General features: G+C 37.2%; 1 protein-coding gene and 1 long non-coding RNA gene across 7 annotated transcripts in view; one reads left to right on the top strand and one right to left on the bottom strand.

The window, feature by feature from the left end:
* LOC110348612 (uncharacterized) overlaps nt 1-17,104 on the bottom strand; it is a 337,086-nt gene extending 319,982 nt beyond the window's left edge. For all 3 annotated transcript variants that reach the window (XR_015452138.1, XR_015452144.1, XR_015452135.1), the window contains exon 1: nt 16,992-17,104. This is a non-coding gene — a long non-coding RNA (uncharacterized LOC110348612). The remainder of the gene's footprint in view (nt 1-16,991) is intronic.
* A 10-nt stretch (nt 17,105-17,114) lies between these two features.
* Nucleotides 17,115-27,976, top strand: part of Hemk2 (HemK methyltransferase 2, ETF1 glutamine and histone H4 lysine) — a 49,827-nt gene continuing 38,965 nt past the window's right edge. For 2 of the 4 annotated variants that reach the window (XR_015452105.1, XM_004842242.3), the window contains exons 1-5: nt 17,115-17,248; nt 19,309-19,395; nt 20,300-20,390; nt 22,768-22,851; nt 26,636-26,777. Coding sequence is in view for 3 of the 4 variants with exons in the window: in XM_004842242.3 (XP_004842299.1) it covers nt 17,115-17,248; nt 19,309-19,395; nt 20,300-20,390; nt 22,768-22,851; nt 26,636-26,777 (538 nt within the window). In the remaining variant the exon portion in view is untranslated. The remainder of the gene's footprint in view (nt 17,249-19,308; nt 19,396-20,299; nt 20,391-22,767; nt 22,852-26,635; nt 26,778-27,976) is intronic. The other 2 variants (XM_004842243.3, XM_013071416.3) reach the window with 2 other exon arrangements.

Genomic DNA, 27,976 nt, shown 5'->3' with positions numbered 1-27,976 from the left:
CTTGAGGAAAAAAAAATGTAGCACAATAAATATTAGAAGTACGATTAGAATTATCTTTCAATAAGCGGTTTCTAGAAATAATTTAAATATATGCAATGATGACTTAGTCAAGATATAATAGGTGTGTAAGTTGAAGCTACAAATAAAAATTCATCAAGTATTTATTATCTATTTTAAGCTGCTTTTTTAAATGTTTCAATGCAAATCTTCACCCTCTTTCCCAAATAATCAGTGCCATGTCTAGCATAGAATATACTTCTCATTAGGATGTCATATAATCTTTGATGGGAATCCTATTCTCTGCTAAATATTTGTCATGAAGTAGAAAATATTTTATATTAGACAAGCAAATATTTAACATTATGAGAAAGACATAGTACCCAGCTCAGAACATTTCATAACTTAAGATAAATTCAACTTTCTGAAAAGCAACTACTTTTTTCTTTTTCTATTGAGACATATTTGTACATATATATGGTGTATGCTGTGGTAATTCAATACATGCATACAGTGTGTAATAATTAAATCAGGGTAAAAAGCATTTAGTTCTTCCATCCCTTCAATCACTAATCATTTGTGTGTATAGGGAATCTCAGAATCTTCTTTTCTACTCATTTTTAAAACAGGTTATTTTAAGCCAGATGTGGTGGTGCACATCTGTAATCCCAGCACTCAGGAGGCTGAGGCAAGATCACAGCAAATTTCAGGTCAGCCTGGCTACACAGTGATTTGAAGGCTAGCCTGAACTACATAGTGAGATCTGTCTCAAAAATAAATAAATAGATAAATGTTATTGTAATCAATAATTTTCATACTGTACTAAAGAACCAAAAGTAATCTTCCCTCCTGTACCCCTACTAAACTTCTTTCTGTCCCCTCTCCCCTTACCCTCCTTATCCCAGTCTCTATTAACCACTATTGCATTTCATTCTGTTCTTCTACAAGACTGATTTACTTGTTTCCACAAAAAGTGATGATAACATGTAGTATTTGTCTTTTTGGTCTGGCCTATTTCATTTAGCAAGATGACCTGCAGTTCCCGTTATGGTGCTGCACATGACAGGATTTCATTCTCTTTTGTGGAAGAATAGTATTCCATTATGTAAATGTATTTTTTTTTTTACCATTCATCCGTTCATCCTGTGAAGTGCATCTGGATTGATTTCATATTTCGGCCACTGTGAATAGTGCTGCAATAAACATGGGAATGAAAGTATCTTTTTGGTATGACTTTATCTCCTTTGGGCATATATAACCATTAGTGGAACCGCTGGATCATATGGTAGTTCTGTTTTTAGTTCTCTGAGGAATCTCCACATTAAAACAACAACCACTGGGCTGGGGATTTAGCTCAGTGGTTTCATCGCCTGCTGCACAAGCGCAAGGACCTGAGTTCGATCCTCAGTACAAAAAAAAAAAAAAAAAACACTTCTAAGAGTTACCTTCAAAAGCAGATCAGAGCCGGGAGTGGTAGCTCACACCTGTAATCCCAGCACTCGAGAGGCTGAGGCAAGATCACCATGAGTTTGAGGCCAGTCTGGAATACATAGTGAGTTCAAGGCCAGCCTGAACTACATAGCAAGACCCTGTCTAAAAAAAAAAATCAATACAAGAAACATGATAATTTTACTTACACCTTTATTGATTTCTCTGGAATACTGCTCTTTTAAGGCCATCTCTTTGATTTAGCCTTTTGCAGAGGTTCTATATATACTAAAAGAGAGTGTTGAAGCAATATTTCAAACCTTAAAACATGTATTCCCACTTGCTTGACCAACATCTGAAATCCCCAAGAAACATTTCACATGTGTTCAGGAAGTTCATGTGCCATAACAAAATACCTTAGACCAGGTGGCTAAAACAACAGTTATTTCTCAAAGTTCTGGGACCTAGAAGTACAAGATCAAGCTGGTGGCATGTTCCCCCTTCCTAGCTTGCAGATGGTCACTTCTCATTATGTCCTCGGATGGGGAGTGGGACAAGCTCTCTGGTGTCTCTCTTCTTATAAAGGTATTAATCCTACAATGAGAGTTATATCCTCATGACCTCACTATCTCTCAAATACCCCATCTCCAAATGCCATGACAGTGGGGTTAAAGCTTCAGTGTATGAATTTTTCAGGGATACAATTCAGTCCATAGCAAGGGATATGCAGGATCCAGGCAAAAAAAGAGGCACAGGATGATGTATATGCTCTGGAAGACTTGATCAAATTTACCTCTCCTGGTGGCTTCTCCCAGATGCCAGTAGACTGAAGACAAATAGTAAATATGATTGATTGCCACTGAAAGTTCATTTCTCAGATTCTGTAAATGTGGTTTCCATGTGCAACTCCTAGGTATTTTCTACCCAAAACTGTAGCTTTGAAGCTAAATGATTACATTCTTATAATGTTGTCCAAGGAGATTGAGTTTTCTTGAATTACATCTCTAAGAGAAACTAAATGTCTTGCTAGTAATACAACTTTGTCTGATAATACTTTTAAAATATTTTTAGTTTTCTTGAAATAGAAATGGTAAAGTGTTATAAGCCAGGAGATTCACTTAATGATTCCTGAACTAAAATGTAACTGTGGTGGAATGAGACGTGAATGATGATTATCTATAATAATCATTTTCATGAAAAAACTTCAGAAATTCACTAAATTTCATTCCTTATTTGTCTAAAGAGAAAATGTAATCATTAAGCATAGTGATTAACTGGAAAGATTATCAAAAAGTAATTCTAACAGTGCTTTACTCTGGCTAAATCTAATGTGATCATGACTCGTTTCAGTAATGCATGATTTAATAATATGGCAAGGGTGCTATTAAAATGTGGGTATTAACTTTCCAATAATTTCTAGAAATTAAAATATCAGGTTGGCAATAACATGACATTTTGACACCAATGAAAATATTTTATGTAGTTATGTGATTAAAAATAAATGTTTTATAAAAAATTTGCCCAGAAGGACTTATAACTAGGAAAAATAATCATAATTAACAAGACCACAAAGTGTGCAGCAGCCAAAGACAACTTTTCAGACCAACTGAGGGTGACAATGTTATTTGTGGTCTTAAGTTCATAAGATCTGACCACCTGTAGAGATTTTTTTTTAAAGCACTTTAAAAAATTAATTTTCCAAATATGGATAGGTTGAGTATCCCTTTGTTTACCTGACTTCTATTGTATCCAACTAGTGGAATCCAGTACACGTTAGCTTTCTTAGCAGCGGTTCCTATGGTACAGGAGTAAATGTGTAACTGCCATTTACCAGCTGAAAAAAGGGACATGGATCTATTTCTGAATATATTATGGAATCTAGATTGTGTTTCCAGGAGAGAATGTATCTAAAGCAACCAAATTTAAGAGGGAGTTATAAAATTATCCAGTAGATGAGGAACCATCTTGACAATATGACTAGCTGATACAAGCAAAGCTGTGCGGCAGGTAACCAAGACTCTTGCTGCCTCAGCTGCCACAGGGCATCATAATATCAAAGATATTCTTTTCACTGTTTTTGATTGAGATTATTGTAGCATAAGAATATTAACTACACTAACATCATAAGAAGGAATAAGAAGCAATTCTGTATATAATTACGTGTGTAGTGTTCACTGTAAACATCACTGATCTCTGAATTTATAAGGTTTACTGAGAATTTTTAAGTCAAATAATCATTATAATAACAACAACAGAAGAAAACACCTCATTAACAAAAGCATGTTTATCTTTTGATTCTAAATATTTTAAGTATTCTGATATTTTAAATTACATTTTAAGTATAACCGAATATCAAAAAAGAATTTTTTAGTGTCATAATGTTTTTTAAAAATAAATTTTACTTTTTAGAACAGTTTTAGGTTCACAGTGAAACCGAAAATGGAAAGCAGTTGCCATATATCCCCTGCTCCCCTACACAAACACACACACACACACAATTCCCCTTCACACCAGAATGCTTCATTTGTTACAATCACACTGATACATCTCTAGCACTCAAAATCCATGCTTTACATTAAGAATCACTCTGTGATGGATTTAAACAAATGTACAATAACCACATATATCCATCATTATAGTATCATAAAGAATAGTTTCAGTGCTCTAAAAATCTGTGCTCTTCCTCTTCATTCCTCCCTTCATCTTAACCTCTGGCAACCTCTTCTTACTGCCTATAATTTTTGCCTCTTCCAGAATGTCCTAGAGTTGGGATTTATCATGTGTAGATTTTTCAGATTGACTTCTTGTATTGACTAACATGCATTTTCCTTCCTGTCTTTTCATGGTTTGATACCCCATATCTTTTTAGTGCTGAATAATATTCCACTGTCCATACATCCATTTACCTAGAGAAAGACATCTTGGTTGCTTGCATATTTTGATATTACAAACAAAACTGACATAATTGTCTGTGTAGATTTTAATTTGGATGTAACTTTTCAACCTATTTCGATAAATACCAAAAAACACTATTGCTGGATCACATGGTAAAACTGTTTAACTTTGAAAGAAACAACTAAACTGTCTTCCAAGTGGCTGTGCCAGTTTATATTCCCAACAGCAATAAATCACAGTTTTTGTTGCTCTACATTTTCATTAGCATTTGTTGTTATCAGTGTAGCTTGGTACAATAAGTGTATAAGGGTATCTTGTTGTTTTAATTTGAAATTTCAGTGATATATAAATTTGAACATATTTCATATTCTTATCTTTATATTTTCTTTGGTGAGATAGATGTCTCTTTGGATATTTTGCCCATTTTTAATCAGATTGTTTCTTTTCTTGCTTAGTTTTAAGAGTTTTTTGTATATTTTGGCTAGCAGTTCTTTTTCATATGTGTCTTTTAGAAATCTTTTGTTCCAGTCTTTGTTATAATTTTTCAGTATAATGATCGACCTTGAGGAGGTGAGGCTTTATGGAAACAAAAACATTTTGAAAGAATTCTATGATTGAAAATGTTTATAACCATTCCTGAGGATGCACTGAAATGCTACATTTTAGATTCAGACATTATTTCATTAACTAAACTATGGTAGTAAAATTAACTGGAATCCCTACAGAATCCCCCCATATCAAAAGGAGACAAAATTTTGTTAGGATTGGTGCCAGTCATAGATGTATGAAAAGAGCCAGGTGCAACGTGTGGTTTTTATTAAAATACAGGCCAAGCTTAGGTGGGATAAGAACCACTATTTCTTACCAGAAAAGGGGAAGTGTATTATCTCATGCTGAAAGACGCTTGGACCAAAGCCTTCTTAAGACCAGAAATAAACTTTATTATAGTATGTTATTAGATTCTGTTGCCTCTGAGAAAATTTAATTCTCACTAGGAAGAGAAAATACAAATCACTAACCATAGTTAACGGCTGACTGAACACATAATACCACCAAAAACCACTAGCAGTGATGGAATCAAACACCCTAACAGCAATCTATTTAAAACATTTCTAAAATAAAGTGTGATTGCAACACACCAGAAAATGCAAAGTCAACACGCATCCCTGTGAGTTCCATTGTACACAATATCCACTGTAATTAGTTTAAGCTGAAAGGAATTTACTGCAGGATATCCAAGAAGGGTCATACTTAATTGAAAGGTCTGAAAATCAGTTTTTGGGCTAAGCTTCTAAGAAAATCCCCTAAAGCCATGTTGCAGAAATGAGCAATTGTGGCCCTGCCACAATCAGGAAACTGTGAAATCAAGAATTTGCTGCTGCAGCTGCTGGCTCCAAACCCAGACCCTTCTTGTTACCATCCACAAGCCAAAGAATGAAGGAGCTGTGCCCTGTCTCGTGATATCCATGGAGCAAGAGACCTAGAGTGGAGCTATCCCACCACAGCCCTTGCAGGAAAACCAACTCTACCTGCCAGCAGAAACAGGTGTCAACAGAAGTCACCCTCTACTCAGCATGTTCCACCTTTCAAAACTCATGAAGTTATAAATGGCTGGTGGGATCTAAATCACATCTAAAACCTAGGCTTTAAGGGAATCTAAAAAATATAGTTCCAGGAGCTGTAGCCTCGGTAATTCCAGAAGACATGATAGAAAGAACGTAGAAAAGATAACTGAGTGAGTGGTTACAGTATCCTTATCCACCCTGAAAAAAAAAGCAGAAAGAATGACTCTCAGAGGAAAGTTGGATGTGATTCCAGGAGAATGGACTCGAGGTGATGGAAAGAGTTTTTGAGTAACCACCACAGTGAACAATCCCATCAACATCAGAGCAATAGGAAGCCTGCCTCAAATTCTCCATTTGAGTGGAGAATAGAGATGGACTGGAGTATGTGAGATGAATCAAAGGCCATTCTCAGGATGGCTAGGAAACCACTTCTCTGAGAAGCTACTAGTATTCCTTGCAAGATGACACAATACCTACTCTTCAGAAGTCACTGGAGGCCAGGCTGGAGGTGTATCAGTGGTAGAGCACTTCTTTTGCACACAAAAGGCCTTGGCTTCAATTCTCAACACTGCAAATCAAATCAAATCAGTGGATTCTGAATATGGTATGCACGCTGTATTCACATATAAGCCAACAGAGCCTCAACTATAAAGATTAACATACCATGTAGCTAGGAACCAAACACCTGAAGATAAAAAACACCATGAAAGAAAGACTTACAACCTAATAGGATAGTAGAATTACCACACTAAATGACAAATGTTATGGGAGTGTGTTAGTTACTTTTCTCTCATTGCTGAGACAAAATACTCAACACCCAAAGTTAAAGGGGAAAGGTTTATTTAGCTCACAGTTTGTAGAGGCTTCAGTCCATAACCAGCTGGCTCCAAGGCAAGGATGGCAAACAGTAACGCAGAGGAGAAACAACATGGGGTGCACAAAGTAACAAAAATAACAAGGTACCTTAAAAGTGTCTTTCTGCCCCTTTTATCCCATCCAGACTACCGGGATTAGGGCAGTGCCAAACCAATCACTCATTTGTTGTGGTTTAGTAATCACACAACCTTAATCTCAGCATCACACATTTCAGATTCAGTCTTCTCTGAAAAAGCATGAGGCTTTGTGGGGACATCTAACTAAACACAAGTCATAACAGGGAGAAACAAAAAATTGGAATAGCTGATCAAAATAGTTCAAAACACAGATGGAAATTTTATGAATGACATATAAGACTCCAAGAAAAGATTCCAAACAGAAATCTTGAAAATAAAGATGTCTATAGAATTCATAAACACCAGAAATGAACAATGTGAAGATAGGGTTTCAGAAAATGAAGACAAAACACATGATGAATTACTCAAGGAAGACTTAAAAACAATAAGAGAGAGCCAGGGATTTAGCTCAGTGGTGCCGCTCCCTGCCTTGCAAGTGCAAGGTCCAGAATTCAATCCCCAGCCCCAAAACAAACAAACAAACAATAAGAGAGCAAAAAAACTTCACCCAACAGCTACTACATGATGCTAAAAAGACTAACCTAAGGAAAGAACTCAACATCCATGTATGCAAGACATACAAAATGCCAAGTGATTATGAAGAAAAAAAAAGCCTTCCCCATGACACATCATTGTCAAAGCCCCAAAAGACCTACAAAAAGACAGAATCTTTCTTTTCTCCCCCTACCCCCATACCAGGGACTGAACTCAGGACCTTTCGAATGCAAGGCAGGCGTGGCACCACTGAGCTAAATCCCCGGCCCCAAAAAGATAGAATCTTAAAAGCTATCAAAGAAAACTAAAAAATCACTTATAAACATAAACCCATTAGGATTACAGCAGACTTCTCAACACAAACTTTAAAGGGCAGGAGAGCTTGGAGTGAAGTGTTCCAAGCTGTAAAAGAGAGCAACTTCCAACAGAGACGAATATGTACTACAAACCTTTCTTTCAAAAATTGATGGAGAAATGAGTAACATTTCATAACAAAATGATGGAGAAATGAGTAACATTTCATAACAAAAAAAGCTGCATAAGAAATACATGAACACAAAAAACATACTCAACAATAATCTAGACAGAGATAATGAGGCCAACAAAGCCAAAATAAGATTGACTAATACAGCAAACAAGGTGAGTGATTAAACAAAAAAGGAAAAATAAAGAAGTCAACAAAAGATAAAGAACACATGACAGGAATAAGTCAATACCTTTCAGTAATAACTCTCAATGTAAATGGTCACAACTCCTAATTAAAAGATACAGACTGACAGACTGGATCAAAAAGCAAAACCAAATAATCTGTTGCAATTAACAAAATCAAATTCATAGACTAAAAATCAAAGGATGAAAAAAACATTCGATGTACCACAACCCCAAAAGCAAGTAGGGGTATCAATTTTATTTTCAGATAAAGTAACCTTCAAGTTAAAACTGATCATAAGAGGCAAAGGCCACTACATATTAGTAAAGAGAAAAATTCAACAGAAAAAGGTAATAATTATAAATACATAAGCACCAAATCAGGGAAAATAATCTCATAAAATAAACATTACTGGACGTAAGAGAAAATAAACAAAAGCAATCATAACGTGTGACCTCAATGGCACACTTTCGCAACTAGATCAACCAAAACAAAATCAACAAAGAAGGGATGGTTCAAAGTACACAAATTAATAAATGTAATACACCACATTAACAGAGCCAAGGACAAAAACCATATGATCATCTCAATAGATGTAGAAAAAGCATTTGACAAATTCCAACACCCATTTGTGGTTAAAAAAAAAAAAAAAAAAAACTACAGAAATTCAGAATAGATGGTCTTTATCTCAATCTGACAAAACCCATTTATGACAAATCAACAGCCAACACCATATTAAATGATCAAAAACTGAAAGCTTTCAGTCTAAAATCAAAAACAAGACCAGGATATCCACTATCACCACTCCTATTTAATATAGTGCTGGAAACATTAGCCACTGCAATTAGAAAAGAGAAAAAAAATACAAGGAATAAGGATAGAAAAGGAAGAGGTTAAATTATCATTATTTGCAGATGACATGATACTCTGCATAGAAGACCCCAAAAACTCCACCAAAAGACTCCTAGGATTTTTTTTGGTACTGAGGATCGAACTCAGGTCCTTGCACTTGCACAGCAGGCGGCAAAACCACTGAGCTAAATCCCCGGCCCGACTTCTAGATTTAAGAACCAAGTTCAGTAGTGTAGCTGGATATAAATCAACACTCAAAAATCAATAGCATTCCTGTACATGAATAACAAAACTCACTGAAAGAGAAATTAGAGAAATAACACCTTTCACAATAGCATCAAGAAAAATGAAATACTTAGGAGTCAATCTAATAAATATAAAAGATCTTTACATTGAAAACCACAGTTCTCTGAAAAAGAAAATCAAAGAGGATATCAGAAAGTGGAAAGATATTCCTTGTTCTTGGATAGTTGAATATAATGAAAATGGCCATACTGCCAAAACTGTTACATGGATCTAATGCAATCCCAATCAAAATACCAATAGCATACCTCACAGAACTAGAAAAAACAATCCTAAAATTCATATGGAACCAGAAGAGACCTAGAATTGTGTGGTGGATTAACTAATGGTCAACTTGGAATACCCAGCTGAACTGAGTTAGTATGGTTCTGGGCATGGAAGACCCACTTGAGAATTGTTGCCAATGGCATAAAAAGAGAACTGGAAGGGAAGATTCCATGCTGTTAATTTTCCTGGAGAAGCTTGCTGCAGATGTTTTTCCTGATAAAAACCGAGCTGTTCTCATCAGAGGAGGAGCTCCAGTCCTCGCTGCTATTCTTGTCAGGGGAGCTCTGGTCTTCCTCTTGAGTGTCACTTCCTGAATCCAGTGCAGATCCTTCAGACTGGTGGCACAATTCTTCAGCCCACCAGAGCAGACATTTTAGCTTCCACCACTGGCCTTTGGGCCTTCCCAGTTCAGATCCTTGCTATGGACTTGCATGAAACATTGTTGTGGGCTGTAGGCCTCTGGCTGGACTCATTAAGGACAGTGTCTTGGGTTCTAGACCTTTAGCTGGACTTGTGTAGGACACTGCTGTGGAATCCAGCCTTCAGCTGGATTCTTCAGACCTCCAGAATGTGAACAGATCTCTTCCACTTCTCTGCATTTGACTTTTTGGGTGAATACTATAAAGTACTGCCATAGGAGACGAGGAATCAGCCCGCTGCAGACAGGCAGGTCTGTGCACGCCCTACCGAGGTCCTGAGTCACGCAGAAGACGCCGAATCACCCCGCTGCAGACAGGCAGGTCTGTGCACGCCCTACCGAGGAACTGAGTCACGCGGAAGACACCGAATCACCCCACGACAGACAGGCAGCCACCTGATTCCACATTACCAAGGCGCAGAGGACACCAGACCACCAGACCAAGGTACTGAGTCCCACTGTTCCCACCCCAGAGGTAGGGGCTTCTGAGCCGTCGTCCCACTGCTCCTGGTCCAGAGGAAGGGGCTTCCCGGTCACCATCCCTCCCGCTGCTCCCAGCCCAGAGGAAAGGGCTTTTGGGCCACCTTCTGTCCCGCTGCTTCTGGCCCAGAGGAAGGGGCTTCCGGGCCACCATTCCTCCCACCACTCCCGGCCCAGAGGGAGGGGCTTCTGAGCCACCATCCCACTGCTCCTGGTCCAGAGGAAGGGGCTTCCGGGTCACCATCCCTCCGGCTGCTCCCAGCCCACAGGAAAGGGCTTTTGGGTCACCATCCCCACCGCTGCTCCCGGCCCCTGTCCCACCTCACCCAGCTCAGAGGAGGTAATCCGTGCAGGCGCTAACAGCCCCCCGCCCCAGTCGAAATGAGAAAACACATAAATAAGTCTCAAAACCAGACTTCCAGATCACCTACAGCTACCCCAAAGGGAAATGAGATGGAACCCTCTGATACTCAACCACCTGGACCCACTGAACTGGGAACAAAAGGGGATCTGGAAAAAATGAAATCAGAAATAATTTCTCAGATAACAGGACAAATTGTGCCCTTAGTGCAAGACATGATTAATAAATCTAGAGAGGAGCTGAGGAACATGATGGAATCCCAACATAAGAAACAAATGGAATCCATAAAACAGATGCAAATAGATTTCCAGGACATGAAAAACTCCACTGAAAGTCTACACAGCAGAATGAGCCAGTGTGAGGACAGAATTTCAGATATAGAAGATAAGACTGCAATTAGTGACCAGGAAAAGAAAAATTGCTTCAAAATTATAAGGGAACATGAGAAATCAATCCAGCAGCTGCCAGATGATGCAAAAAAGAATAACATAAGACTGATTGGGCTAAATGAAGAAACAGGAGAGAGTGGCGATGACATAAAAAATCTCTTCACAGAAATAATGGCAGAAAACTTCCGAAGCAGGGGAAAAGAGCTTGACATACAGATAAGTGAGGCATATAGGACTCCAAATAGCCTTGATGAAAAGAAATCTACACATAGGCATATAATTGTTAAGATTCCAGAAACACAACAGAAGAACAAAGTTCTCCAAGCAGTCAGAGAAAAGAAACAAATCACATATAAAGTACTCCTATAAATTATATGTCCTGTATTAAGTCTATTCTCTTGCAAACTCTGACTACAACAAATAGCAAGAGCAATTCTGGGCAACAAAGGCAAGTCAGGGTCATCACAATCCCTGACTTGAAATTATACTACAGAGCTACTGTGATAAAACAAAACAAAACAAAACAAAACAAACAAACATGGTACTGGCAAAAAAAAACAAAACAGACTTGAGGATCAGTGGAACAGATCAGAGGACGCAGAAAGAACTCCAAACACATTCAGCTACTTGTCTTTGACAAAGGGGTCAAACACCTTCACTGGAAGAAAGATAGTCTCTTTAATAAATGGTGCTGGAAAAACTGGTTTTCCACTTGCTAAAGATTAAACCTAGACCCATACCTCTCATCATGCACCAAACTAAAATCAAAGTGTATCAAAGATTTAAATATTGGGGCTGGGGATTTAGCTCAGTGGTTCTGCTCCCTGTTTTGTAAGTGCAAGGTCCCAAGTTCAATCTCTGGTACCAAAACAAACAAACAAACAAAAAAGATTTAAATATTAAAACAGAAACACTAAATCTGCTAGAAGACAGAATAGGTGAACTCTTAAAGACACAGGTATAAGCAAAAACTTTATAAACAAAACCCCAATCACACAAGAAATATTACAAAGAATCAGCAACAGGATCTCATCATATTAAAAAGCTCTTGCAAAGCAAAAGAAACCACCAACAGAGTGCAGAGACAACCCACAGAATGGGAAAAAAAACCTTTACCTGCTATTCCTCAGAGAAAGGACTAATATTTAGAATATATTTTGGGGGGGACCGGGGATTTAGCTCAGTGGTTTCGCCGCCTGCTGCACAAGCGCAAGGACCTGACTTCAATCCCCAGTACCAAAAAAAAGAAAAATAGAATATATTTTTTAAAAACTCCAAAAAATCAGATCTACAAAATTTAAAGCCCCTATCCAAAAATGGGCATCTGAAATGAATGGACACTTCTCAAAAGAGAAAGTACAAACAACAAATAAATATATGAAAAAACGTTCAACATCACTGTTCATTTGAGAAATGCAAACTAAAACAACACTGAGATTCCACCTCACTCCTGAAAGAAGGGCCATCATCAAGAAATCAACCAATAACAAATGCTGGTGAGGCTGTGAGGGAAAAGGAACCCTTCTCCACTGTTGTTGAGAGTGTAAATTAATGCAACCACTATAGAAATCAGTATGGAGATTCCTCAAAAAACTAAAACTAGAGATTCCATTTCAACAAGCTATTCCCTTTCTTGATATCTTCGCAAAAGAGTTAAAAGGATTATACCACAGTAATATATGCCCATGTTTATAGCAACATTATTTGTAATAGCTAAATCTTGGAAACAACCCATATGTCCATCAACAGATGAATGGATAAAGAAGATGTGGTTTTTATATACAATGGAGTGCTACTCTGCCATAAAGAAGGATAAACTTGGGCCAGGGATTTAGCTCAGTGGTCTCACTGCCTGCTGCGCACGCGCAAGGACCCGAGTTCGATCCCCCTGGTACCCAAAAAAAAACCCAAAAAGAAGGATAAACTTGAGACATTTCTAGGTAAATAGATATACCTTGAGACCATACTTTTAAGTGAAATAACTCAGACACATATGTTTAAATATTGCATTGTTTCTCGTGTGAGAAACTGAAAGTGTAAATGAGGACCAAAATGGATGATAGATATTGGGAAGTAGGAAGAAAATGTTCAAATGGAAAGGGAAACAAGAGAGCAGGGAGGGGGGAAGGGAAAGAAGGGGAAAAAGGACCCAAGTTCAATCGCCGGTACCAAAAAATAAAATGAAAATAAATAAAAATATCAATGTCATTACTCACAACACTAGAAAAAAAAAACACAAAATTCACATGGAAGCACAAAAGACCCCAGACAGCCAAAGCAATCCCGAACAAAAAGAGCAATGCTGAAGGTATCACAGTACCCAATTTCAAAGTATATGATAAAGTCATTGCAACAAAAACAGCAAGATGCAGACATAGAAATAGACACATAGAGCAACAAAACAGAATAGAATATCCAGAAATAAACCCACACTACAGCTACAGCCATTTGATTCTCAATAAAGGTACCAAAAACATACAGTGGAGAAAAGTCAAGACTCCTTAACAAACAGTGCTGGGAAAACTGGGTAAACACGTCTAGAAAGTTAACACTAGATCCCTATCTCTCACCCTATACAAAAGTTAACTCAAAATGAACCCCTTTGTGGAAGGCTAGAAACCTTGAAACTACTAGAGAAAAACAAACATTTCAAGATATAGGCTTAGGCAACAACTTCCTGAATAGGACTACAATAGCTCAGGAAATAACAGCAACCATGGACAAAGGGAATGGTATCAAATTTAAAAGATCTCCACAGCAAAGGAAACAACGGAGTGAAGAAGAGACAGCCTATAGGATGGGAGAAAATCTTTGTCATCTATTTTTGACAGAGGATTAATACCCAGAGTATATGAATAACTCAAAAAACTTAATACCAAAAGTAATCCAATCAATCAATGAGCAAATGAACCCAATAGACCCTTCTGAAAAGATGTGCATGTAGCCAATAAGTACATAAAAAATACGTTCAACACCTTTAGCCATCAGAGAAATGTGAATGAAATGTACATGAAAATTCCATCTCACCTTAGTCAGAATGGATATCATCAAGAATACAAAAACCAATAAACATTGATGAGACTGGGAGAGGGGAAAGAAACTCTTCTGCACTATTAGTGGAAGTGAAAAGTAGTACAGCCAAACAGAAATCAGTATGGAGATTTCTCAAAAAACTAAAAATAGAGCTATCACTTCATCCACCTACACCACTCCTCAGTATATTCCCAAAAGAATTTAAGTCAGTGCACTATACAGGTAATTGCGTATGCATGTTTACCACAGCACTGTTCCCAATAGCCAAGTTATCCAATAAGCCTAGGTGCCCATCGACTAATGAATGGATAAGAAAATGTGGTACAGTATATACACACAATGGAGGTTTGGTTTTGTTTGGTTTTGGTTTTCTGAGACAGGGTCTCACCATGTAGCTCAGGCTGGCCTTGAACTCACTATGTAGCCCAGGCTGGCCTTGAACTTGTGGTAATCCTCCTGCCTCAGCCTCCTGAGTGCTAGGATTACAGGCATACACCACCACGCCTGGCACACTAAATACAGTATTATTCATCCATAAAGAACTAAATCACATCATTTGCAGAAAAATAGATGGACCTAGAGATTAGCATGGTAAGCAAAATAAGCCAGATTGAAAGACAAGTATCATATGTTTCTCTCATATGTGGAATCTGGGTAGGAGAAGGAATCATATGAAAATACAGGGGGAACTATTAGAGAAGAGGAAGCAGATCAGGAGAGGGGAGGGTATGTGAGGCTAACGGGGTGGAGGATATGGTCAAATCTGTTATCTGCTTATATGAAAGGGTCATGATGAAACCCATTCTTATGTATAAATTAGACGCACTGGTAAAAAGAAAATATTTCATATAATGAAACACTATATGGCAGTTTAAAGTATAAAGTAACTTTAAATATATCAAACTATAAATGTTATGTGTTGAGTGGAAAAAAAATTTTAAAAACAGTATGTGCCACCTCTTATCAGTTAAAATTTTTAAAACACACAGACTAGCCAGGGATTTAGCTCAGTGTTCCACTGCCTGCCTAGCAAGCACAAGGTCCCGAGTTTAATCCCCGGTACCAAAAAAAAAAAAAAAAAACAGAAAGAAATAAACTTTAATTTAAAAAAAACAAACAAACACAGACTATATTTTTTTTTTTCAGCCAGGATCTTGTTATGTAGTTCAGTTTGGCCTTGAACATACAATAGAGCCCAGGCTGGCCTTGAACTCATAGCAATTTTCCTGCCTCAGCCTCCCAAGTGCTAGGATTACTGGCATATGTGACCATGCCTGGCCAGACTATATATTATTTAAGAATATTTGAAAGCAAGAGCATAAAAACATGGGTCGGATGGAGAGAAGTCACCTTGAAGTGGAGATTACAAAATGAAAGAAGTTTTAGACAGAATGAACATTCACTTCATTTGTAATATTTTAGTTCTTGTATATAAAAATTAAACAAAAGAATACTAACAATTGACAATTCTAGGTAGTGTGTACTTAACACTTTAAAAATTATAATTCAAGTATTTTTATTTTCTGTATTTTTTCTCAAATTTTAAAAAATGTAAAAATATTTAACTGGGAAACAAATTTCAGAAATTAACTAAAAAATACAAATTACTTTACTTATCTAATAACCTCCAGAAGATGTCCCAAAATATCAGCGATCCATCCACTAGAAAAGACACCAAACTATGCCAGTTTTACTGGCTATGAAATGTTCCCGAAACAATATTCTACATCCTTCTACGAGAGCAGCATAAACATAATATAAAACAACTGGATTACTGGCATTCCAGGTTCAGCAGTGTCACAAAAGAAAACAGCATTTCCATAGCAGTTACATCCGTTTACATTCCCACTAAAAATCCAAGAGGGTTCCTTTCTCCCCTGCACCCTAGCGAACATTTGCCATGATTTGATTTCTTGATGAAAGTTATTCTTTTTGAGGTGAGAGGTAGTATGAGTGTTGTTTTAATTTATATCTCGTACAACTGAATATTACTATGGCATAAAGAAGGATAAACTTGAGTCACTTGTAGGAAAGTTGGATACACCTTGAGCCCATAAGGCTAAGTGCAATAAATCAGACACACGAGCTTAAATGACACACGGTTTCTCTTATATGAGAAACCCAAAACATAAATAAAGAGCAAAATAAAAGATAATAGGAAGTGAGAAGATAGCTTTTGTTTAAATGGGAAGTGGATCAACAGATGGAGGGGAGGGAAAGGGATGAAAAAAGGGTCAAGATGTGTTTCTTACATGTCCCAACTCCCCACAAGGAATGTAATTATGTAATGCAAACGTGTACTAATAAAAATTAAAACTGAAAAAAATTTAAAAAGGCATTATCTTGCTTACTATTTATAAAAAGAAAGCATACATACATACTTCAACATTAAAAAGGCAATTTTTGTAAAATACTACAGTAAAAGGCAAATAATTTTAAAAATCATAATGCTCAAAGTAAAACGTTCAGCTGATGTTTCAAAGCTGGTAACCAAAAAAAAGCAGGGCGTGGTGGCGCACGCCTGTAATCCGGCACTGAGGCCGAGGCAGGTGGATCTCCTCCAGTTCGAGGCCGGACTGGGCTGCATAGTGAGAGTTCAAGGCCAGGCTGAACTACATAGCGATACCCTATTTCACAACACACACACAAAAAACACCAAACTGGTAACACTTGGTAAGCATTACTTTAGAAAATTCTTGAAAAATAAAAATAGAATAAAATTTCCAAAGTTATTAGAATGAAGAAATATTCACCTCAAAAACAGCTGAGAATGCCCAACAGATTAATCCATAAGATAAAACTAATTTAAATGTTGAAAAGACAAAAGCAAGTGTCAAACATTGCGAATTGTATAACCGCCTACTTACAAATCCCAAGACCGTCGAAGAATTGACATTTAGAATTAAAACACCAGATGGCGGCCTGCCCCGCCCCCGCCCCTTGGCAAGCGAGTCTTCTTGGCGCATGCGCACAGGACGGCGAAAAGGAAGATGGCGGCCCGCAGCTTTCCTACGCCGCTGCATGGGCACGTGGGTCGTGGCGAGTTCAGCGATGTGTACGAGCCCGCGGAGGACACGTTCCTGCTGCTGGACGCACTGGAGGCGGCGGCGCCCGAGCTGGCGGGGTGCGAGGAGGGCGAGGGTCCCTGCGGGAGAGGGCTTTGGTGTCTCGGAGAGGCAGAGGGCCTGGGTGAGGACGGTCACCGCCTTCAGCCAGAGGAGGCGGGGTCGGCCCCCTTGCCGATGATTGACAGCACGGCGCCGCAAAGGAAGATTTTTCCCTTACTTCCTCGGACCTGTGTGCTGGGGATCCATCTCCTGGGCAGTGTTACTGTGAGCCCCGCCTCCTTACCGTGCTGTGATGTAGCTTTTCCTTTCAGCTGTTAATTTGGAGAATACCTGCCCGTGAGAGCTGCGATAGTATAATATGCATTGGGAAACGAGATATTCTGGAAACATTGCCTCTTTAATATTAAATCTGTAGGGAATATTAAAAATCACGTGGCATTATTTGATTTATTCTGCACTTGAAAAGCATCCTCTAGCGATGGAATGGCACTAAAATGAAAGGTTGTGAGATAATGGACCAATGGAGTATTTTTAAGCCCACTCAACATATTTTGTAGTAACAGCCCTTAGCCACATGTTGAGCACTGGAAATGTGGCTATTGCAACTAAGAAGCTGTTAATTGCAGTTAGCCTATACAATCCACCCTAGTCCCTTGAAGTACTTACCATGAATTTTAAACTAATCATAAAAAAATTACCTACATTGTAGTTTTTCAACGAATGGATTTTGGGTCGTTAGATTTATTTAATAAGACTTGAACTGGTTTTTCTCAGGATTAAATAGCTCTCGAGTTTCAAAGGTCTATATTGCATTCATTTATCCTTCATACTTAGTCATATTTTTCCACGTTTGAAATTCTCCAACTCTTAGACTAGTTTTCATCACAGAAGATGGAACTTTTGAATTTACAGGAATATAGTGTGGAACGGTACTGTTTTATACTGTCTTTTATTTTCAAGATATCCCAGAAGGATTTACAAGCACAAAATTACATTGCAACGTATGCTGTAAAAGGAACTGATTTTATTATAAGTGGTGGATATTTCCAGTCTTGGAACTTGTATTATTTATGAGACCATGATGTTTTCAAAGAAGCCACTTAGCAAGATTAGCAGATCTTACTATAGCTCGTTAAAGGTTTGTCAGATGTGTGGACTGGTTCCAATCTTAGAAAACACTGTAGTTTTTTGGGGATAGTTGTTGGAGGAGTTAAGTGCCAGAAAGTACCATAAATGCTATCAAAGGCAACCTTTGCAATAAGAATAATTGGTGCTTTTAATGCATGTATAAGATTGTAGGCATAGAAATACATTTAACTGAGGGCCGGGGATTTAGCTCAGTGGTTCCGTCGCTTGCCCAAGCGCAAGTACCCGAGTTCAAATCCTGGTACCAAAAAAAAAAGAAACACATTTAACTGAAAGATAAAACACAGTAGAGCAAAGATTTTATTCAATAGCATTTCAGATTTTAAACACTGTAAAATCAGGTACTGTTTCTCAGTCCAGCATATAGCTATACAAGGAATTTCTTTGCTGCTCTAAATCTATTAGAATAGAAGATATTTTTCTCCTGGGACACATCATTAGATTGACTTATCAAGGGCAAGTACTTAAAAATGACAGAAACTTTTCATGAATAAATTTTGTAATGATACAATATCATTTTAGGAAATACTGAGAAGCTCCTTGTGGGAAGGGATGATTTCCCTTATGTTAAGAGTTCCAGGGCCAGGGATTTAGCTCTGGTTCTGCCGCCTGCCTCGCAAGTGCAAGGTCCTGAGTTCGATCCCCGGTACCAAAAAAAACACAAAAACATAGTTTCATACATTTTAAGTAATGTGTTGAAATTGACAACCCCCTATTGTAACATACAACTATTTAATGGAGTTATAATATATTGGACACCCAAAATATTAGAAGTTTTTACTTATACAATATTAAGCACCAAGTTATTGTCAAAAATTAAAAATTTCTTTAAAAAATTAAAATTCCCTTTGTATTTCCCTATATTTGTGATGCTGGAGAACTGCATTATAACTACCATGAGAGTTATTTCCTATAAAGTATATTTTAATATTATTGTATTAACAGTTTATTTTGCTGGGTTTTTTTTTAGAGTGGAAATATGCCTTGAAGTAGGGTCGGGGTCTGGTGTGGTGTCCGTGTTTCTAGCTTCTATGATAGGTCCTCAGGCTTTGTACATGTAAGTAACACCTTGGTACTAGCTGCTTTGAAACTCTTCAGATTTGCTACTCAATATATTTTGACTTGAAATTTTTGTCCTAATATCATCATTACTTTGGGACTTGATGCAGAAGCTAGAATTTGTCAGTGCCACTTGCGTCCTCATTTACTACCCTTGCCAGCCAAAACAGTATTTTTAGTATTCATCAGGTTTAGTACTCATCACACCTTCCAGAATCAATGATCGGTACCAAGGGACCAGAGTATATAATAATTCATCTGGTTGTTCACTGAGATTTACTATGAATGATTGAACAAAATAATTGTTTTAAGTAGATGATATGTATCTGAAAGTGTAAAAAAGACTCAGACTGCAAATTACGCTTTCTTAAAAACTACAGTTTCACTGTCAAAACTGTTCCTTCATACCGTATAGTAGTAAAAGCAACATATTTTCAAGTCATTTCCAGATTTGAATTCGTTTTTAGGGCTATCAAAAAATGGAGAGTTACTTAAATTTCTTTATAGATAATTTGAGAAAAAAATTAAAAGTCACCAATAAATTTTTGCCACACACATAATCCAAGTATGTTACCTTTGGGTTTGTTTTTTTTTTTCATGTTTTTCATTTATGAGCATTTTCATATCAAGATTTTCTTTTAAATTTCATTTTTGGTGGTTTTGTAGTATTGTAGTTAAATAAATTCCTTCAGAAGTGTGCATGTACATATATTCTCTTGCTCAGTATAACTATCTTGTCACTATAGTAAATGTTTGTTCTCTTTTTCTTTCCCATTATTAAAATATTCTTCTTGCTGCTTCTGATCTGCAAAGAAATACTAACAGAACATTCCATGAATTATTCTGTAACAGGTTTGCGTCACGAACATAGGATACAGTTTTCTTCTTTTTTCTGCTTGTAGGTGCACTGATGTCAACCCAGAGGCCGCAGCTTGTACCCTGGAGACAGCGCACTGTAACAGGGTTCATATCCAGCCAGTCATTACTGACCTGGTGAGCTGTGAACCCTTGTCCCATGATATTCAAGTTCATGTACAAAGAAATTAGGAGTCAAGATGTAGGTCCAAGAAACTTTAGTAATTAACTTTTGATTCTTTAACAGTATACCTTATAGCTCAGTGGCACTGTACCTGCCTTGCAAGCGCAAGGTCCTGAGTTTGATTCCTGGTACCAAAAAAGAAAGAAAAAAGAAAGTAAGTTCTTCACTGATACAATCTCCAACAGAAGTCAAGGAGATGTGATCAGCAGACAGGGGGAAAGGGTCCTGGCCAGGTGAAAGCAACAGAGTGACACCTGTGGAACCATTGTTTTATTTTAAGAAGTTAGACATCATGCATTTTTAAGTTGTAGTTGTTAAATTACTTTAACAATATTAGTAAGACTTGGAAAAAAGTTTAATTTTGTGGGGTTTTTTAAAGTTACAAACATGAAATACCTTTTTATAAGCAAAACCAGTAATAACATAAGAAATATAAAAGTGCTTTCTGTACTTCTTGATCTGTACTATTTTTCCTACACATTTACAGATTATTTTGTAGCTCAGAAGGGAATTAAGCCAAAGACACAGAAAGTTATTTTCACAGTATTTAAGTTGTTATTGCTAATAAAAACTAGGGTATTGGCCGGGGATTTAGCTCAGTGGTTCCGACGCCTGCCTCAAGAGGGCAAGGTTCCGAGTTCGATCCCCGGTACCAAAAAAAACAAACTAGAGTATTGGATTATGTGATTTCTGTAACATGAAATAATTTTAAAAATTTTAACTCATTTTCTTAATATGGCCACAATTAGTATTTTTGTTTTGTTTTTGTTTTTGTTTTGGTACTGAGGATCAAACTCAGGACCTTGTGCTTGTAAGGCAGTCGAAGTGCCACTGACCTAAATCCCCGGCCCCACAATTAGAAAGTATTAAATACATGTTTTTGATAGAACAGTAAAACTTCAGAAAATAAATTCAAAATAAATTCTATTCTTAAAACAGATATAGAAACTGAGATGAAGTGTATTTTTGAAAGCCACATAGTTAATAAAATGATAAATCTAGAATTAAAGCCTAGATCTCTGAATCCAAATCTAGAAATCCCACAGCTGTTTAGGACATGACTGGTGGCTGACCACGGGAGTAGTTACAGTTCACCACAATTATAGTCAGTTTTTGCTCATTTAACAGAAAGCATGCCTGGTTACTCCAAAACTGGCAGCAGTAACTATAACACAGTAACATTGTTTGTTTGTATTGCATTTATTCTTAGAGTCATTTTTATTTCCAGAAAGTAATAGTGATTTTTCCTTTACAGTAGTAAGTGGATCCCCTTTTACATTTAATTTATTTAACAAAAAGGTACATTTAAATAACAATTTCCAATAAATTGTAGAAAACTGCAGATATGGGAAAAATTACGAGAATGTTAATAGAATAACTAATGTTATTGATTTACATATTATTACCTTACCATATTGCCTTACAGTACTTAATATTCTACCTCAAGCCACACAGAATTCATGGATAAAAGTCAATACCATGTGATAATTGAAGAAAATGGTCTGGGGGGGTGACAGAGTGAAGCCACTTTTCACTATGCTTATGAAGGCACAGAATGACAAAATCGAACATGATTTTGTAAACAGTTATTTGATTGAGTCAGAGAGTAATTTAATTGCTTTATATGTACTTTCTTTAAAAAAAAAACTTTTCTTGCTCTTCTATAGAAAGTTGTACCCAGTTTCAAGTTTTTCAAAATGCCAAACATTGTTTTCTTTGTCTCTAAACCAGTATATTCAACGGTTTCTTTCTTTAATATTTAATTCTTTAAGCCAACACAATTGAAGAAACAGAAAGCAAAAAAATCCATCTTCTGATGTTTTCCATCCTTCAGAGAACATTTCTCTTGGTTAGAGGAAGTAAATATTTTAGTTAGTGGATATAGCTATACGTTTTTGTCCAAACCTGTGTGAAATACATGCCACAGAGTGAAAGCTTGCCTCCTCCTATTTCATCTTCTAACAAAGAACCCAGAGTGTACACATACGTGCTGTTGAAGAGCAGAGGCTTTGCTGAGCATTTATTTATTCTGATAAGTAGTTTAATTACCTTAATTTTAGTTAAATGCATATAATCTTCATCTGAATGAAATTGAAAGAATACTGTATGTCTATTCTGTGTATAGGTACAGCCCTCTAAGACTTTGTTTCTGAAAACATAGTATTTATTTTTTCAAGTACTGGGATCAAACCCAAGCCCTAATGCATGATGAATAAGCACTGTACCACTGAGCTAGATCCCCAGCCCAGTAGAGTATAACTAAAGATTTATTTATTAATTATTTAAATCAGAGTCCAGCTTAAGCCTCTTACTGTTATTTAATATGTTTAGGTCAAAGGCTTGCTACCAAGATTGAAGGAAAAAGTTGATCTTCTGGTATTTAATCCCCCCTATGTAGTGACTCCACCTGAAGAGGTAAGGCATACAACAAAATTAATTATTAATATTTTTAGCTATTTTGTTTCTAAAATAAAATTAACTTCATCATATGACATCAATCAATTGCTGCCAACACAAACTGCTCTGATTTTATCCTGATTGTCAGTAATCAGATACTGTTAGTGGTAAACATAGGAAAGGAACCTAAAGCTAATGGAAATACAAACTGTGATTTATATGTGCCCTTAAAATTCTCACCTAAATCAGGTATTACCAGAAAGTGGAAGATGAGATCAATTCTCATTTTAGTTAGGGAAAATAAATTACAGAAATATGTGATTTTTTAAATCTTAATGCTGAAGCAGTAAATCACGTTAACCTTTTCCCAGGAAGGTCAAGGCAGACAAAGTTTGATAATGGACAAAGACTAGCACTAGCTAGTCCTCTTATTTTTGTGCTGATTTCGTTCTTTGATGATTGTCTGCCAATGGTGATAATCATTACACTCACCTCTACACCAAGATGAAACACATCCATTTGGCTGTTACTATTACTGGTGCAATTAGGCAACAGAAAACCCATTGCTATACTGACATATGAATTTGAATGAGAAGGAAGGATGATATTGTCACAGGGTGAATAACAAGGTGCTTTCTAAAAGAATTCCACAGATGGGGTAATTTATAAATAAAAGAAATGTATTCCTCATAGTTCTGGAGACAAGGAAGTCCAATATCAAAGTGCCAGCATCTGGTGAGGGCCTTCTTGCTGTGTTATAATATGGTGGAGGGCATCACATACCAAGAGTGAGAGAGCATTCATAAACATAGATCTCCCTCTTCTGGTAAAGCCACTAATCCCACGATGGTACTCCACTCTTATGCCCTCACCTAACCCCATTTTCCTCCCAAATGCCCATCTCAACATACCATTAACATACAAGTTTGGGAAGAGAGTTTCCAACATAAGAACTTCAGAAAGCTACATTTAAACCAAGCATGAGGGAAATGCAACTTTAAACTCTTTAGGAAAGCACTATGAAAATATCAAGGATGATGAAAATGTTGCAATCGAATAATCTCAGTCTTTGAGACCTAATTTAAGAAAGATCAACAATAGAATAAAAGATGAAATTTATAAAACTGTTTATCACATCTTTACTTATGATGGCACGTAATGTGAACCTGTATGTATAAGTGAAGAGCGACAGTTAAATAAATCTTGGTCTGTCTGATTTGCAAACTGCTGGGTAGACAGTGAATGAAGAGGCAGTAGTTCGAGGAATGTGGTCTGAATGAGCGCCCTTTCTCCTGTGTTCTTAGCACTATGCTATATGCATCTCCTGGGCCTTCCACACAGGTAGGACACACAGGTGACTGAGCATGAGCAGTGCCTTGGGGTTTTCAGTCCCATTAGCGAGAACTGGTATCAGGGTTATCAGGAGCTGAACAATTAGCTAAAGATTAGGATCAAAATACAGCACAAGAACGATGTTCTGGAGCTTACAAACATTTTATAGAGTACAACTTAAGGAAATGAATTAGAAGAGCATGTGGTCACTGTCAAGACCCAGATCAGTGGTTTGGAAACCAACTGAAAGAAGTGTTTAGGTATATAGAGCATGAAGGTAAACCAGAGGAAATCATGAAGGTAAAAGATAAAGAGATTAGATCCAGGAGACATAGTACACAAATAACAGGAACTTGAGCTTATAAAAAGTTGTGGCTGTACTCGCTGTGCAGCTGGAAACATGCAATGAGCTGGTACTGCTTTGTGCATGTGTAAAAAAATGGGGAGTGGACACAGTAGTTGACCCAAGTAGCAGGCCAACAGAAGGCCACTAAACAGGCCTGCACCTTTCTGAAGATGGCAGCCACCCTTCCGTAGCCTGTAAGAGTTTGGTTGGTGCCACGTGATCTTCCTGGAGGAAGCACATACACACCTGAGCATCTCTGGGGAGGCTGCTGCCAGACGATGTTTCTGGAGGGTCATCTCTAGTGTAAACAGGTAAATGTGGCCAAGCATCCCTGGAGGATTATATCACAGAAGAGTTCTAATCCATATTTGGGGCGAGTGATAAGAGAAGCATGGCAAAGGCAAGCCCTGGGCCATCTTATTTGTTGAATCCTCCAGAGAATGGGTTCCTCCAAAGTGAGGGGATAAACAAAGGAAAAGGAAGGCGTATGTCCCAGAAGAGGGAGTTCAACCCAGGACAAAAACAGGGAGTGCCAGGAAAGGAAAGTCCCCAGGACTAAAGTTTCGATTAAAAAAAGGGGGGAGGGCCGGGGATTTAGGTCAGTGGTGCCACTGCCTGTCCCGCAAGTGTAAGGTCCTGAGTTCGATCCCCAGTACCAAAAAAAAAAGGGGGGGGGGGACTGGTAAGTTTCTTAGTATGACTAAGATTGTGGAAAATTGTAGTGAGAGAAATGGATGATAGATGTAGGAATAGAATTAGGTTCAAAGAAAATTAATCAGAGGGCCAGGGCTTTAGCTCACTGGCCCTGCACCTGCCTTGCAAGGTCAAGTCCTGAGTTTGATCCCTGGGAGAAGGAAAGGAAGGAAGGAAGGGAGGGAGGGAGGGAAGAGAGAGAGAGAGAGAAAGAGAAAGAATTAGACACAGTGAACACCAACAACAGCTAAATAAAATATGATACATTTCACTATAAAATACTATATAGCCATTAAAAAGAATCAATTAGAATTATACTAGAGAAGATGAGATTTCTGTAAGATACCGGTTACATGAGAAAAACAAGATGCAGGTAAGAATATAGACTATATCTTTGTAAAACATGGTCAAAAAAGAAAAACTTGTCTCTATAGAAGATGGTGAGGCTGGGGATTTAGCTCAGTGGTTTCATCGCCTGCTGCACAAGTGCAAGGACCCGAGTTCAATCCCCGGTACAAAGAAAAAAAGAAGATGGTGGATACAGATAAGGAAAACATCCAGCTTTTTAAAAAGCAGATATATAAACATTTTCCTTCTTTGTAAAATTATGTGTGCATATGATTATAGATATAAAAGAAAATGGGGAAATATTTGCCCTATTAAGTGAATGAAAGCAGAAGGTATGATTACATATAAATAGTTAAACTAAAATATGGACAAAAGGCATAGAAGGAAATAGAAAATAGTTACATCAAAGTTGAATTGATTTTTTACTTATTTCTTTGAAATATTCTCAAATTTTGAATATAATATATAATGGTAATAATCTAAAGATTTGTAATACTACGTAAATTCATGGAGTTTGATTCTTGAGTTAGATATTTAGAAGGAAAATGTTTGAATGTACCTTTATATATTAAATGGGTTCCTTAAAGAGGTATTTATGTTTCCTACTTCAAGAGACCTAGAAAGTCAGATGCATTAGGACATTTTGAAATTTTGTTACTGTATAGATTTCTTCTAATACAAGCTTCTAATTCTTCTATGGTAATATAGAAGTACCCATGTCTCTCAATTTAAGCATTTTATTAATAGTAACAACTATTATTAAGTTCTTAGTATGTGCAGTGTTTTCAAAGCTTTATACTTTCTAACAGTTAATAAAGGTTTTTTAATAATTTTTTTAATTGTAGAGATTGAACTATTATTTTTCTAATTATATAGATAAGGGAAGAAACTAATTCATAAAGACCATTACTGATTTGCCCAAGATCCCAGAAACTAGGAAATTGTGGAGCTTCAATTCAACCTTACTGCCAGTAGTAAAGTACCAAATATATACTTGTTTGGTGATGCTGTCTGTCAACAAGATCCTCTTCGATCTAAATGAAACTTGAGCCAAAAAGAAACTGTCTTTGTAATTGGTCACAGGTGGGAAGCCATGGAATAGAAGCAGCTTGGGCTGGTGGCAGAAACGGTCGAGAAGTCATGGACAGGTTCTTTCCACTAGCCTCAGATCTACTTTCCCCAAGAGGACTATTCTATTTAGTTACCATAAAAGAAAATAACCCAGGTAACAGACCAGCTTATTATTTAACCATTTACTTTGCTGAAAACAAAAGTTAATGTAGAAGACTGTAAGTGATAAAGTAATGTGGGATATTTCTGAACTTAACTAATACAGAAATGCATATTGAAAAAGGAGAGAGATTTTTTTTTTTTTTGGTACCAGGGATCCAACTCAGGTCCTTGTGCTTGCAAGGCAGGCAGTGGAACCACTGAGCTAAATCCCCGGCCCAGGAGAGATATTTTTAAGAGGTAAATTTTTTTTTTAATTTTAAAAGTATTATCTTCTTCAGCCAGGTGTGGTGGTGTATGTCTGTAATCCCGGCACTCAGGAGGCTGAGGCAGGAGGATCACTGCAAGTTTGAGGCCAGCCTGGGCTACATAGTGAGTTCAAGGCCAGCCGGAACTACATAGCGAGACCCTGTCTCAAAAAACTAAAAAATAAAAAAAATTTTAAAGTAAAAATATCTTCATTTTTGGAGTACAGTTTTTCCATTCATAAAGTAATATTCAAATACAAAGTCTATGATTTCTTCTAACACTTCACCCTCAATATTGTGAATTTTTTCTCTACTCATGCCCTTGACAACTCTGCCAAACACTCTTTAGCTCACCTGAAAACTCTCTTATTATATAGATGTTTGTGTCTTGGTTTTCAGATTACTTTATAACTTGACCATAAACTAGTTTCTCTTTTTGTGTATACTTGGAATTTGATTTTTTCTTTCTTTTTTTTTTTTTTTTGGTTTTTTGAGACAGGGTCTTGCTATGCAGTTCAGGCTGGCCTTATACTCACTATATAGCCCAGGCTGGCCTCAAACTCACAGCGATCCTCCTGCCTCTGCCTCCCGAGTGCTCAGATTACAGGTGTGCAGCACCACACCCAGGGGAATTTGATTTTTTCTGTCCTCAGCCCCCCAGATCTCATGATCATCATGATTGCTACTTTTCTTCTTTCTTTTTTTTGACTGCATTTTCTAGGTTAAGTCTTTTTAGTTTTATTTATGTATAAAAGGTTTTGCTTTTGTCACACAACCAGAAGAAATAACCTATTTCTCTCATTGGCTCTTGCTGGACAGTGTTACTGTTCACTTGCCCATACCTTCATTGACCTTTTACATCCAAAGGGAAGGATATGTAGCAAAGATTAGACCAAACAACTACCCAATTTGTCACTGGTGGTAATAAGTTTATTGAATGTTTCTG

Source organism: Heterocephalus glaber, unplaced genomic scaffold (assembly GCF_053883595.1).
Source record: "Heterocephalus glaber isolate CG9 unplaced genomic scaffold, H.glaber_assembly_v1.0 deba00000122, whole genome shotgun sequence".
NCBI classification, from domain to species: domain Eukaryota; kingdom Metazoa; phylum Chordata; class Mammalia; order Rodentia; family Bathyergidae; genus Heterocephalus; species Heterocephalus glaber.
The sequence above is the reverse complement of the archived record's forward strand: the minus strand, read 5'-3'. Positions and strand labels throughout refer to the sequence as shown.